General features: G+C 41.9%; 1 protein-coding gene across 5 annotated transcripts in view; it reads left to right on the top strand.

The window, feature by feature from the left end:
- LOC126334230 (intraflagellar transport protein 46 homolog) overlaps window positions 1-13,655 on the top strand; it is a 138,066-nt gene that overhangs the window by 83,076 nt on the left and 41,335 nt on the right. For 3 of the 5 annotated variants that reach the window (XM_049996811.1, XM_049996815.1, XM_049996816.1), the window contains one exon: window positions 1,223-1,455. In XM_049996811.1, the coding sequence (XP_049852768.1) occupies window positions 1,223-1,455 (233 nt within the window). The remainder of the gene's footprint in view (window positions 1-1,222; window positions 1,456-13,655) is intronic. The other 2 variants (XM_049996812.1, XM_049996814.1) reach the window with 1 other exon arrangement.

The raw sequence follows: 13,655 nt of genomic DNA, 5'->3' as shown, positions 1-13,655 counted from the left end.
GCGCGGGGCGGCAGGACGGATAGGCGTATAAATGGTCCGGCGCGGTTGGCGCGAGTGTCCCTTCGACCGGCGCGAAGGAGGACACATTAAATGGCAGCCGATCATGTGGACCCAGAAACTGGCCCGCAGCGTGTGGTCCATGTTGTGCAGTAGAAACTCGGGGTTTCCGGGATCCTGTGCTGAAGGGGCATTCTGTTTAGTGTAGAATGCCGTAGAAGGTGTCCGCGACGATGTGTACAGCGCCCGTTGTGGTATGCCGGCGGAGGTTAGAGTCGTCTGGCCAGGCAAGGCAAACATGGGAGATACGAACATTCCCGGTATATTAGTGGCATACGGGGTGAAGCGTTGTGCTTCACAGTCGAATGTCCATTCTGCGGTCGCGGCGTTGTGCACTGCCGTAAAAACTGGAGGCTGCGACATTGTCTATTGGCGCGAAACCGGTGATATACAGCGAGCGACTGCAACGTATTTTCGCGACTCGGGGTAACCAATGTGGATTTTATGGCTATGGTGAGGGACCACGCACCGAAAACTCCAACTTATGATGATAAGACACTTTATTTACGGTTCGTATATTTACAGAAACACAAGGAAAACAATGCACAATTTCATGACATGTGTATCACTAGTCAAGTCGCAGACGGAACTGCCAAAGAAACTAGAGTCTCCAAAGACCGTTTACTCTGCGCTTCGCCGGTGAATTACTGGCAGTCGACTGTCGCCACACTACCTTAGGAAATTAAGTCCAGGTAATGATCTGATAAGTATGGAAAAAAGTAAAGAGGGTCAGTTCATAAGGCCCTCTTGTTAGATACATTCTGATGGCACACAGTTTTCATTTCTCAGGAAACTACTTTATGATCTACATTATGTTGCAAAGTAGTGACATGTGCCCCAGTCTGTAGTCATCAGTTTCCTTATATTATGTAATTCCAAATTATGCTGAAGCAGAGCAGTGTGCTTAATTCTATGCCATGCAGTACACACAGAGGCACAAAAAGTTCAGTGACTGAATTTGTTAAAATTAAGAAAATTCGTGATAGTTTTATTTTTACTGTTCTTGGTAAAATGGGTAATTCAGAAGAAGACTGCAATTTTTATTACGTATTTTTCTTATCTGATTACAATTTAGTTGAATAGGTATAAAATATCTATTAGGTTTATTGCTGTCAGTGATGTGTTCCTTAGTTTAACTTATTTGCATTTCATAAATTTGTTTTAGGTATACACCTCAGAAGGTAGAATTGGACTTCAAACTTCAACCATTTTTACCAGAATTCATTCCTGCAGCAGGAGACATTGATGCATTTCTGAAGGTTCCACGTCCTGATGGCCAGTCTGATGGTACAGGCCTTCACGTTTTGGATGAACCATGTGCCTGCCAAAGTGAACCTGCAGTTCTACACCTGCAACTACGAGCTGTTGCTAAGCAATCATCAGGAAGTGCTGTTGTTAGTCTTTTATCTTGGCTATTAATCATTAAATCCTACAAAAATATTTATAATTCAATTATACAGTGTGAATATAAAAATAGTACAGTTATTTAATTTATGCAACTATGTGCACAGTGTGTAGGGGAAATTAAAGGGCTATGGTATAGTATTTTGTTGGTGACTTAAAAAATATTGTATCTAGGCTACAAATGGCAAGGGAACACTGAAGAAAACTCTCAAGTTTTTGGAGGGAATTTTGAGGCACTTGTGATAATATGCAGGATCATCAGTTAATGTAAACGGGAATGACTAATATTAAACAAAACATGTGATGTAGTTGAGTCAGATAATTCAAAGTCAAGAAAAAGGAAGATTAACAGCAGAAGATCTGTGTATTTATGCTCTGTGCAAATTATGTTACTAGTTTGCTGAAAAGTAGAATCTGTAATCAGAGTGTTGATGCCTGTTTTGAATGCTGTTGTTTCCTTGTTGTTTTACATGCAAACAAATAGTTAAAGTAACCACCATTTCTTAGTAACTTGCCGCATCATCTTTTGCCATATGTTGATGGTGACTCATCGTGGCATTGGCTCTGTAAGTCACCTGGAGCGTTCCAACATTCCCACAGAATGCTGTAAGCAAAAAAACTAATGCACTTACTGTGACACTAATGCACTTACTGTGACCGTGCTTGCCTGTGAGGAACAACTGCAATTGTACCATTTTATCCAGTGTACAGGTTCCTCCAAGATTCCAACAGCTTGAAATGTAGCCTACAGATAAGAGGAATTCATTACTCAGAGCTCCAAGTGCAGTGTGCAGAACTATGCCTCTGGAATGGATGAAATTGTTCTGTGACCCAGTCAGTTATTATTCCAACATCAAACATACAATCCTGGTGTTCCAGCACCAGTGTCTATCTATGTAATTTGTAATGTGCACTTAACAGATGTAGTTATGTAGCAGCATTATAAGTAGATAAGAATATGATAATTATAAATTAGCAGCAATAATAATAATATACTTACTAGACTGTAAACTTCCATTACCTGTATCTGAAGAATCAGAATCATTAGTATGAGATGATTCATCTTCTCTCAATGTCTGCGGTAAAAACTCTTCCTCTGAATCGTCAGAAAAAAGTCCGCCACCATCCTAATCACACTTCGTAACTCTGCAAGAATCTCTTCATCTTGTAAATACTCTTTCCGTTTCCTTTCAATCTTCAGCTCACAATCACCTCTGAAAGGCTGATTCTTACAAGGGAATGATAAACAAGGTGAATTGAGTCCGTTGTTGTCATTTCATATGGCAATAATATGAATGAAAGTAAATCAGTGCACTACAGAGTAAAGTAGCCGAGGCTTGAGAATGCATGAAATAATGTATGGCATAACTATAAACAAAATTATAGCTTTTTTCTAAAGGGGTCGATATGACCCCTCTGGACATTAAAGGTAAAACTGAAAAAAAAGTGGTAATTGACTAGGCAAAATACGCTGTTTTTAAATATAATGAAAGTGCATGCCAAATACATAAATGTCATGAAAGTAAATGTCGCTTGAATAATTCTTCAAAATATAGCTAGCACTTAAAAACCGAAAAGAGTCATTTTGGCCCCTCTGAGCATTCAGGTATGAAAGAACACTGTCAGCGCAAGGCACTGTGCAGGATGATGGTGGCTCAACAAAAGCCAGGGTAAGGAACCCTGCAAGAAGAAATAAAAACTCCCTATGCAAGTCTGTGTAAAAGGAAGCAGGAAGTCTGAAACTGCATAGAGATATGCATAGGGATAAAAACCCAATACACAACTAGTGTGAGTCACTGATGACTGAGCACACAGAAATGGCACAAGGAGCAAGGCAAGGTCCACAGTGGTTGAACTTAGCATTAGAACTGCCCCACGCAGCTTACTGCCACCAACAAGTAAACACTTCTGTCAGCAGGTCAGCCCATAACATGCATTGCGTGCAACCCCTGTGGCAGTTGTCCACACTGTTCTGCTGCAATAACCATGGTAGGGTACTAAATCCCTCCCATCTGAAAAGGCCACATGAGGCTGAAAATGGCCAGACTTAGGCTGCAACATCTGGTACAGAACTGGAGAAAGAGCCTGAGACCTGGGCAGCAGATCAACCACTAAAGGAGGCAATACTAATTCTGCTTTCGCTTCCAGAGGGGAGGACAGATGCGGAGGCAGAAGTTGTGATTGGTCCAGTGGCAACGGCAGTGCTGGAGGTGATGTCGCATCCGCTAGTAAGGAGGGATAGGAGGCTGAGACAGAGGAGGTTGCATCAAAATTTGTGAACTTCACATCAGGAGGCATGGTAACTAGCCTAGCAGGGGTCTAAGGCCACAGGCAAAGGGAGGATAGCACAGGGTGCAAATGAGGTGGCAGTGGAGAAGCATACTGCTGCAAGTGGTAAACTGCACCTGGAACAATGTCACGAACACCCCTGCTGCTCAGCTGACTGAAAGACTGCGGCGGCGATGACCCAACAGGGTGCACATATGACTGATTTGCATGCCGTGTCAGCTGCACCTGACCGACATCCTTCACAAACAATTTGTGACCTTTGTTGCCCACCTGACATCTGGCAGCCACCCCTGGTGCTGGCTGGAAGACTGGGCCCAAACGGCAGCCTCAGAGGGAAAATGCTGTGAAACACGGTGGTTTGGGGTATGCAACTCAGGGTACAACAAATCCAGGAGCCCACAGCAGCTGCCACCCATACAAATATTCTGCTGGACTTCACCAACTGACCATCACTGCCTGGTACATAATCAAAAAATTCAATAATCCATTGTTGTGTGAAGAGGCAGATACAGACTTACTGATTGGGATCTTGACTGTGTGCATGAAGTGCTCCACCTCTGAGTTAGAAGCCAGATAAATGGACTGGTATTCAGATGCTGAATAAAGTTGTGCATGCAAAAGTCTTCAAATGCCTATAACGGAAATTGCTGACTGCTATCAGTACAAGGTTCCTACATGATCCATAGGTTGCAAAAATGACCAATAACTAGTGAACAGTGGCAGCCAACAATATGGAGGGCAGCTTGGCTATATATGGGAAATTTGAAAAAGCATCAACCACCAACAACCACATGCTGTCCAAAGATGTACCCACACTGTCCCAAGGGTGCTGTAGGACTGGACAGGGGGAAAGCTGGGACACAGCGCAGCCTGGTTCTGTCCACAGACCCTACAAGGCCACACAAGTTGTTTGATGTCAATCAATCAGCATCTAGTAGACACGACATCATGCCCACACCTTCCTATGACCCATAGCTCAGTGTGACACAAGCAGCAACTGGAGTATGCAGGGATGCAGCAATGGGGAGATGACCACTTGATAGAATTTCTCCTCTGTGGCAAATCTGAGGAGCCCTTGAATAATGCTGAGTTGACCACATAGCAGAAAAAACATATGCTGCACCAGATCCGCACCTGCAGAGAGATGCTCTGGCCAACCCACTTGGACAAGAAGTCGTGGTGAATGCAAACTTTCACACTGTCAACAGAAAGTCTGACAAGGTTTGCTGCAAGCTCCATTGGAACCAAAAAGGCCCCTCCAATCGAACTACCACTGACAGTTAAGTTAGTGTATCCGCATTTGCGAGCCAGGCAGTGGAGCATTGACAAATGATATAGCAACAATTAATTAGAATGTGGGTCCACCTCTGCAGTCAGTGGGCAGTCCTATGTGGTAACTTAAAATGAGGGCTAAAGAAGGAAACCAGGAGCTTGTGGTTGGTGATGAGGAGGAACCCTGTCCCATACAAGAAAACATGAAACTTTTTAATTCCAAAAAATAGCTGTGCTATGGGCTGTTGATTGCCATTCAGCTTCCAATGGGACAGAACCACACCAATGCCATACTGGGATGCATCACAGGCCAGGGTTAAAGATTTACCCTGTGTAAAAGAGGCCAAACAGGAAACAGAGCACAAATGTTGCCTGAGGGACTGAAAAGCCTATTGACAACCTACAGACCAGACAAATGTAATGCACTTTTGGCGAAGCCAGTTAAGATAAAGCTAGATGTGCATGATCTGGGGAATGAACTTAGCATAAAAAGATATCTTGCACAAGAAAGTCTATACCTCTTCACTTTCTTAGGGCAAAAGCAAGTTGACAATGGCTTTGATGTGTTTGTCTTTAGGGACAAAGCCATCTTTGCGAAGCACATGCCCAAAGAAATTTTCCTTTGGAGAGAAAAAACTGCACTTTTCCAACTTGCAACAAAGGCCATTCTCCAGAAGGCATTGAAAAATTTTATGTAGGTTTCATAAATTCTCTTCTCATGTAGAGCCTGTACCCAGATGTTGTCAAGGTAGTTAATACAACAGAGAATGTCCTGGATCATCTGCTCCAAATAGCATTGATAAATTCCTGGCACAGATGACATTCCAAAAGGCAAATGATTAAACTGGTAAAGCCCAAAGGGGGTGTTAAGTACCAAGAAAATCAGATAAGCTGTGTCCAATGGCAACTGCAGGTATGCATTGCTGAAGTCAGTGTGAAAAATACAATCCCTTAGTTACCTTCATCAACAACTCCTCTGGCTGCAGACTTTCAAGAATCCATGTGTGTTTAAAATTGTTACAAAGACGCATGTTGCCATAGGGCTTAGGAATCAACACCAAAGGCGTGCCCCACTTACTTGACGAAACAGAATAAACAACACTCTTATCATGTCGACTCTGTAACTTGGGCATTACTTTGTCAAATTTGCGAAAGGAATGGGGTGGGGTTGACAACATTTAAGCTTAGGAGAAATGTGTATCTTGACAATTTGTGCCCTGCCCAAGGTATTTCAAAACAGCTGGTCCTATGACTGTGGTAAGAAGTCCAAATCTGGAACAGGGACTGACTGAGACATTAAATAGACTTTGTCAATTATGTGCAAGCCAAAGCATCTTAACCAAAACTATTTCCTGCCAATTGGGAATTGACCACTATCAGGTTTGCCATTACACATTCTTATAATGTGCAGACTAGTACACTGTTGCAGGCTTTCAGATAATGATGAAATGAGGTGGTGGCCCTCAATTATGTACCCTCAGACTCAAAGTTGAAATATTAAAAGTTTTGGCTGGTTTCATTGCCTAGGGACTGGGATACGTAGTTGCTCCATTACAAGCAAAATACTGCTGAGTCTACAGTATACAATATGAATATACACATGAATCGAATGGTTCAAGGTTCCTATCACTCTGAAAACGCGAATGTAACGTAGAAATTTATAAATAAAAGATTGCAATAAATAAACTCTGCAAGTACTATCTTAATGACTTTTAATGATGAGTACGATGGTAGAAGTACTTTTGAGAATGTGGTATATTTCTGCAGAACACTTATTGGTGTTGATGGTCCAGCAGTTAAATAAAATATAAGTTGAATAACACGGAAACAATAGATTCCTACTGCACGTAATTAGTTATGAACGACAACATAGCTCACAAAATATATACTTCTAAATGTGTACTACGTCTTCACCGTAGTTGTAGTTGTTGTGGTCTTCAGTCCTGAGACTGATTTGATGCAGCTCTCCATGCTACCCTATCCTGTGCAAGTTTCTTCATCTCCCAGTACCTACTGCAACCTACATCCTTCTGAATCTGCTTAATGTATTCATCTCTTGGTCTCCCTCTACAATTTTTACGCTCCACGCTCCCCTCCAGTGCTAAATTTGTGACCCCTTGATGCCTCAGAACATGTCCTACCAACCGGTTCCTTCTTCTCGTCAAGTTGTGCCACAAACTCCTCTTCTCCCCAATTCTATTCAATACCTCCTCATTAGTTATGTGATCTACCCATCTAATCTTCAGCATTCGTCTGTAGCACCACATTTCGAAAACTTCTATTCTCTTCCTGTCCAAACTATATATCGTCCATGTTTCACTTTCATACATGGCTACAATCCATACAAATACTTTCAGAAACGACTTCCTGACACTGAAATCTATACTCGATGTTAAAAAATTTCTCTTCTACAGAAACGCTTTCCTTGCCATTGCCAGTCTACATTTTATATCTTCTCTACTTCGACTATCATCAGTTATTTTGCTCCCCAAATATCAAAACTCCTTTACTACTTTAAGTGCCTCATTTCCTAACCTAATTCCCTCAGCATCACCTGACATAATTTGACTACATTTCATGATCCTCATTTTGCTTTTGTTGCTGTTTATCTTATATCCTCTTTTCAAGACACTGTTCATTCCATTCAACTGCTCTTGCTGTCTCTGACAGAATTACAATGTCATCGGTGAACCTCAAAGTTTTTATTTCTTCTCCATGGATTTTAATACCTACTCTGAATTTTTCTTTTGTTTCCTTTACTGCTTGCTCAATATACAGATTGAATAACATTGGGGAGAGGCTACAACCGTGTCTCACTCCCTTCCCAACCGCTGCTTCCCTTTCATGCCCCTCGACTCTTATAACTGCCATCTGATTTCTGTACAAATTCCTAAATAGCCTTTCGCTCCCTGTATTTTACCCCTGCCACCTTTAGAATTTGGAAGCTTTCTCTAAGTCTACAAATGCTAGAAACGTAGGTTTGCCTTTCCTTAATCTTTCTTCTGAGATAAGTTGTAAGGTCAGTATTGCCTCGTGTGTTCCAATATTTCTACGGAATCCAAACTGATCTTCCCCGATGTCAGCTTCTACCAGTTTTTCCATTCGTCTGTAAAGAATTCGTGTTAGTATTTTGCAGCTGTGACTTATTAATCTTCTAATGGATTGTTGTCTACTCCCGGGGCCTTGTTTCGACTCAGGTCTTTCAGTGCTCTGTCAAACTCTTCACACAGTATCGTATCTCCCATTTCATCCTCATCTACATTCTCTTCCATTTCTATAATATTGTCCTCAAGTACATCGCCCTTGTATAGACCCTCTATATACTCCTTCCATTTTTCTGCTTTCCCTTCTTTGGTTAGAACTATCTGAGCTCTTGATATTCATACAAGTGGTTCTCTTTTCTCTATAGGTCTCTTTAATTTTCCTGTAGGCAGTATCTATCTTACCCTTGTGAGATAAGCCTCTACATCCTTAGATTTGTCCTCTAGCCATCCCTGCTTAGCCATTTTGCACTTCCTGTCGATCTCATTTTTGAGACGTTTGTAGTCCTTTTTGCCTGCTTCATTTACTGTGTTTTTATATTTTCTCCTTTCATCAATTAAATTCAATGTTTCTTCTGTTACCCAAGGGTTTCTACTAGCCCTCATCTTTTTACCTGTTTGATCCTCCGCTGTTTTCACTATTTCATCCCTCAAAGCTACCCATTCCTCTTCTACTGTATTTCTTTCCCCCATTCCTGTCAATTGTTCCCTTATGCTCTCCCTGAAACTCTGTATAACCTCTGGTTCTTTCAGTTTATCCAGGTCCAATCTCCTTAAATTCCCACCTTTTTGCAGTTTCTTCAATTTTAATCTGCAGTTCATAACCAATAGATTGTGGTCAGAGTCCACATCTGCCCCTGGAAATGTCTTACAATTTAAAACCTGGTTCCTAAATCTCTGTCTTACCATTATATAATCTATCTGATACCTTTTAGTATCTCTGGGATTCTTCCATGTATACAACCTTCTTTTATGATTCTTGAACCAAGTGTTAGCTATGATTAAGTTATGCTCTGTGCAAAATTCTACCAGACGGCTTCCTCTTTCATTTCTTAACCCCAATCCATATTCACCTACTATGTTTCCTTCTCTCCCTTTTCCTACACTCCAATTCCAGTCACCCATGACTATTAAATTTTCGTCTCCCTTCACGATCTGAATAATTTCTTTTATCTCATCATACATTTCATGAATCTCTTCATCATCTGCAGAGCTAGTTGGCATATAAACTTGTACTACTGTAGTAGGCGTGGGCTTCGTGTCTATCTTGGCCACAATAATGCGTTCACTATGCTGTTTATAGTAGCTTACCCGCATTCCTACTTTTTTATCCATTATTAAACCTACTCCTGCATTACCTCTATTTGATATTGTATTTATAACCATGTATTCGCCTGACCAAAAGTCTTGTTCCTCCTGCCACCGAACTTCACTAATTCCCACTATATCTAACTTTAACCTATCCTTATCCCTTTTTAAATTTTCTAACCTGCCAGCTCAATTAAGGGATCTGACATTCCACGCTCCGATCCGTAGAACGCCAGTTTTCTTTCTCCTGATAACGACATCCTCTTGAGTAGTCCCCGCCCGGAGATCCGAATGGGGGACTATTTTATCTCCGGAATATTTTACCCAAGAGGACGCCATCATCATTTAACCATACAGTAAAGCTGCATATCCTCGGGAAAAATTACGGCCCCTTGCTTTCAGCCGTTCGCAGTACCAGCACAGCAAGGCCATTTTGCTTAGTGTTAAAAGGCCAGATCAGTCAATCATCCAGGCTGTTGCCCCTGCAACTACTGAAAAGGCTGCTGCCCCTCTTCAGGAACCACACGTTTGTCTGGCCTCTCAACAGATATCCCTCCGTTGTGGTTGCACCTACTGTACGGCCATCTGTATCGCTGAGGAACGCAAGCCTCCCCACCAACGGCAAGGTCCTCGGAAATCTCACAAGTTCACAAGTCCGGACTCCAAAGTAGTTCCACGTGCAAACCACTCCTCATTCCAAGTCGCTCTCCATGAGTGTGCGTATGTCGCGCCGTCGCGTCCAGTACTTCTCGTGTCCTGAGCTGTACTCTCTACTGTATCCTCTCTGGAAACGATTCTCCTCTCCCACCTCCATATGTCTCTCCACGCATCCGTTTTGGAAATGATTGCTGTGATTGGCTAGAGCACTCACACCGTGTCTCCAAGCCAATGCACATGCACAAACGTAATGATAACTTTTGAAATACTGGATTTACATTTAAATAACTTGAAATTAAATAAACATTCCTATGGCTGGACCATAAACACGCTCTAACAAACATTATTAAATACATAATCAAATCAAATAAACATATATCAAAGGAATAGAAACAAAAGGTAGGCTAGTAGGCTAATGCCTCTGTGCTTTCTAAAACACAGTAAATATTTAACCAATTTCTTCATTAATAGGATATATCAACTATAAACAAAGACATAGACAAGTAAATATATTTATAAGTGTGCTGCCACCATTTTTTCGTGTCACTGTGGAGTATTTATAGCCTGACATGATCGATAGTAATCGGCCGTTTTGACCTCCAATACCTCATGTGCTGTTCAAGTTACATTCCTGTAATTTATACCAATTTAGGTTTACATTAATAGCTTTCTAAAGACAGGTCGATCAGCAAATTCGGGTGAACTGTTTAGGTTTTGGAAATTGGTTGCTGGGAGTTATTTGTACAATTTACAGTCAGATACTAAACTTTAAACTAATAAATATATTGAAAATCTGATTACACTGTCAGAATAATCGTGCAAATAATGGTAATGTGCATGTTTCTTTTGAAGGTAATATGACTCATCTGACTACTATTAATTTCTATATGAACTGTGAAATGTCTGCCATTAAGGTTTCACAATGTCCACCATCTTTGGCACTCCCAGCGTGTCTCCTTCATCGACACAGCATCACCATGGAATTCCCAGCCATGTGGCTGGACCACACTCTGGGGCTACCCCTCATGCTCAGTTAACGTTCAGCACCACATGGTTGCTGCCGGGCCATGGCCCGCCGAGAGGCCACTTCGAACTTAGAATATTTCCAGGGTGCCACAACTCGCCCATTACCTCACACTATAAGACACAATTTGATGTAATGGCCATCACAGTACCAGGCAGCCCAAGAGCATCTATGTATCTAAGTTAATGAGCCTGACTGTCAGTGTTATGCGTACTTGACATTCAGCCCATCATCCATACAGTACCAACATCACCAAAATACACTGGGCTGATATGTGTGGAGCATCAGAGACAGCCATAGACACCAGTGAAAACACATGGGCCTGTCATGATCAACCCAATGCACTGTTGCTAAAAGGTCCACCTGAAGGCATACTCTACACATTGGCTCCATGTGTGCATAGTCCCATTGAATATGTCCCAAAAGACAGTCAGGGCAGCACCACCAGCTTTCCCAATGAGCAGAAGGAGAGTGACACAAAGGACCTGAAAAATACACGGGGTATGGATTATAATGCTGCAGTTAGTGTAAACCTTTCGAGCTCAGCGTGGGCAAAGATGGGCAACGCCGCAAGGTCACTGCAACATAATCATCAGTGATGTCAATGCTTGGCGACTCGGAGGGCAGGCCGTGTTACTTGCCAGTTGTTGGAAATAACATCTCTTGCCACTGCTACCGTGAGCTCATGCAATTATGTAGTCTGGCCAACACTGGCTAAAAGAGGATCAGACAAGGTCAACTCTTAGTTTGGACCTCAGGATCAGGTGCTAACTGGATATTCATGTCCCAAATCAGCAATTCTGCATATGGTGTAGCACATTTGGGACACCTAAAATAACATTTACTTGAGAGATCCTGCAAATCAGTGATTCAGGATGCCTGTAACTGCGGGGGTGCTTGTGGTAATGGTGGTGGTGGTGGCAGTGGTTATACTGCAACTGTGCTACCACCATGTGGGTTTAATGTCTGAAATACTGCATAAGCAACCAATGAAGTTCACCAAAGTGGGGTTTTTCAAGCTCAGTGGAGGGCCTCAAATTTTGCACAATTTCGTTCACCCCTGCATTGCTAGACAGTAACAAGAGGGCTTTGCTGATTGAATTGATGATACACCCTTACCTGTCAGAGCAGCAAGAACTGGTGCAGGTAATTTTCCCACCTTTTTATAACTCATCAAAACCACCAAATGGTGACAGGGGTGGGGAGGAAAACTGCATAGCAAGCACCTGGCCTGCCACTTGTCTTTCATGGGCATGAAGCAATTCTGCATTATGATTTAGCAGCTCCTGCATCTGCTCACATTGATTTTGCTGCTGCTTCTTCTGTAGGTGCAACTATCCCTGCCAGCATTGCAGAAATGCGAAGTCCACTGTGGCCCAAAATTGATGCTATGAAAAGGGAAGAAAAAATATAAGCATTACATGCATAAGAATCTTATTTGCCATCACTTTAGTATCTGTGCAGACATGACAATGCTGCTAAACAACACTGTCAGTTTTTTGTTTTAAGTTTTATTCCAGCTGCTGCCAGAAAATAGAAGCCAAATGGGCCTGATGTGTTAATAAGTAAGCCAGTGGGCAGTACTGCAGGTATTATGTCAAACACTCTACAGCAGGAGTAAAGTGCACAAAATGGTAGAAATGTGCTGCTGCTGCTATGGAGTCCATTGCAGCTCTAACAGAGCAAGTGCAAGTGTAACAGATGAAAATTCCCAACAATAACTGGAATTCCTTCATAGATTTGAGACTTGAAAAGCTGATCAGTTTCAATCACAGTCTAAGTCAGTGGAAAATAAGGAAGAGCTGGAGGTGGCTTCTTTTTCTTTGGATCCTGTGATAGCTGCACTTATCAGTTGCCTTTTGGGTATAACATTGGAAGATTTTTAGTATTTGTTAGTGATAAATGGCACCTGCAGCAATGAGTGGTTAGTCATAAGAAGAAGCCCTTCATGCAGCTAACTTCCATTTAACTGATTATGCCAAAACATATTTTTTGTATTAGGAGACCATCAGTACAGTAGTTGGACACTGGACTGCACTAGAATTACCAAAAATAAATTAGCATACAATTTTTTTTCACAAGAAGCTCAATACTTTGTCTCTGAAACATAATGAGCTGGTGAAATTCTTTGTCAGACAAGATTACAAAGGCAATGTGCAGACTTATGTTCCTACCTGGTATGCAAAAGTCAATAAGGTGTTACTGCAAGAAGCTGCAGACGTTTTGTTACACTGAATGTGTGCAGAAACGTCATATTTTGTCACAAAGCAAAATGTAGATCACCTTGTATTCACTTTGAATGTCAAATATTATAAGTGCAGATGTAAGGGCAATATACGGAACGCCACCAGAGTGTTACTCATGTGGGAAAGTGGGCCATCGAGCATCGGATCGTAAGAATAGGAAAGAATAGGAAAAATGAGAAGCAATGTCAGGAGAAGCAGGGGTTAAAGAGGAATGCTTCAACTGCCAGAAAGCAGTCCCAATACGCTCCAACACTGCACAAGTTAGTGCACAGACAGAATGTTGCATAGTGGACTTAGTGGGTGGGACAAAGGTTTCTTGCAGACATAGTGGCCCACATGTCTGTTATCAGTGTGGAC

This window comes from Schistocerca gregaria, chromosome 2, assembly GCF_023897955.1.
Source record: "Schistocerca gregaria isolate iqSchGreg1 chromosome 2, iqSchGreg1.2, whole genome shotgun sequence".
Classification (NCBI taxonomy): domain Eukaryota; kingdom Metazoa; phylum Arthropoda; class Insecta; order Orthoptera; family Acrididae; genus Schistocerca; species Schistocerca gregaria.
This window is presented reverse-complemented; position numbering and strand designations above follow the sequence as displayed.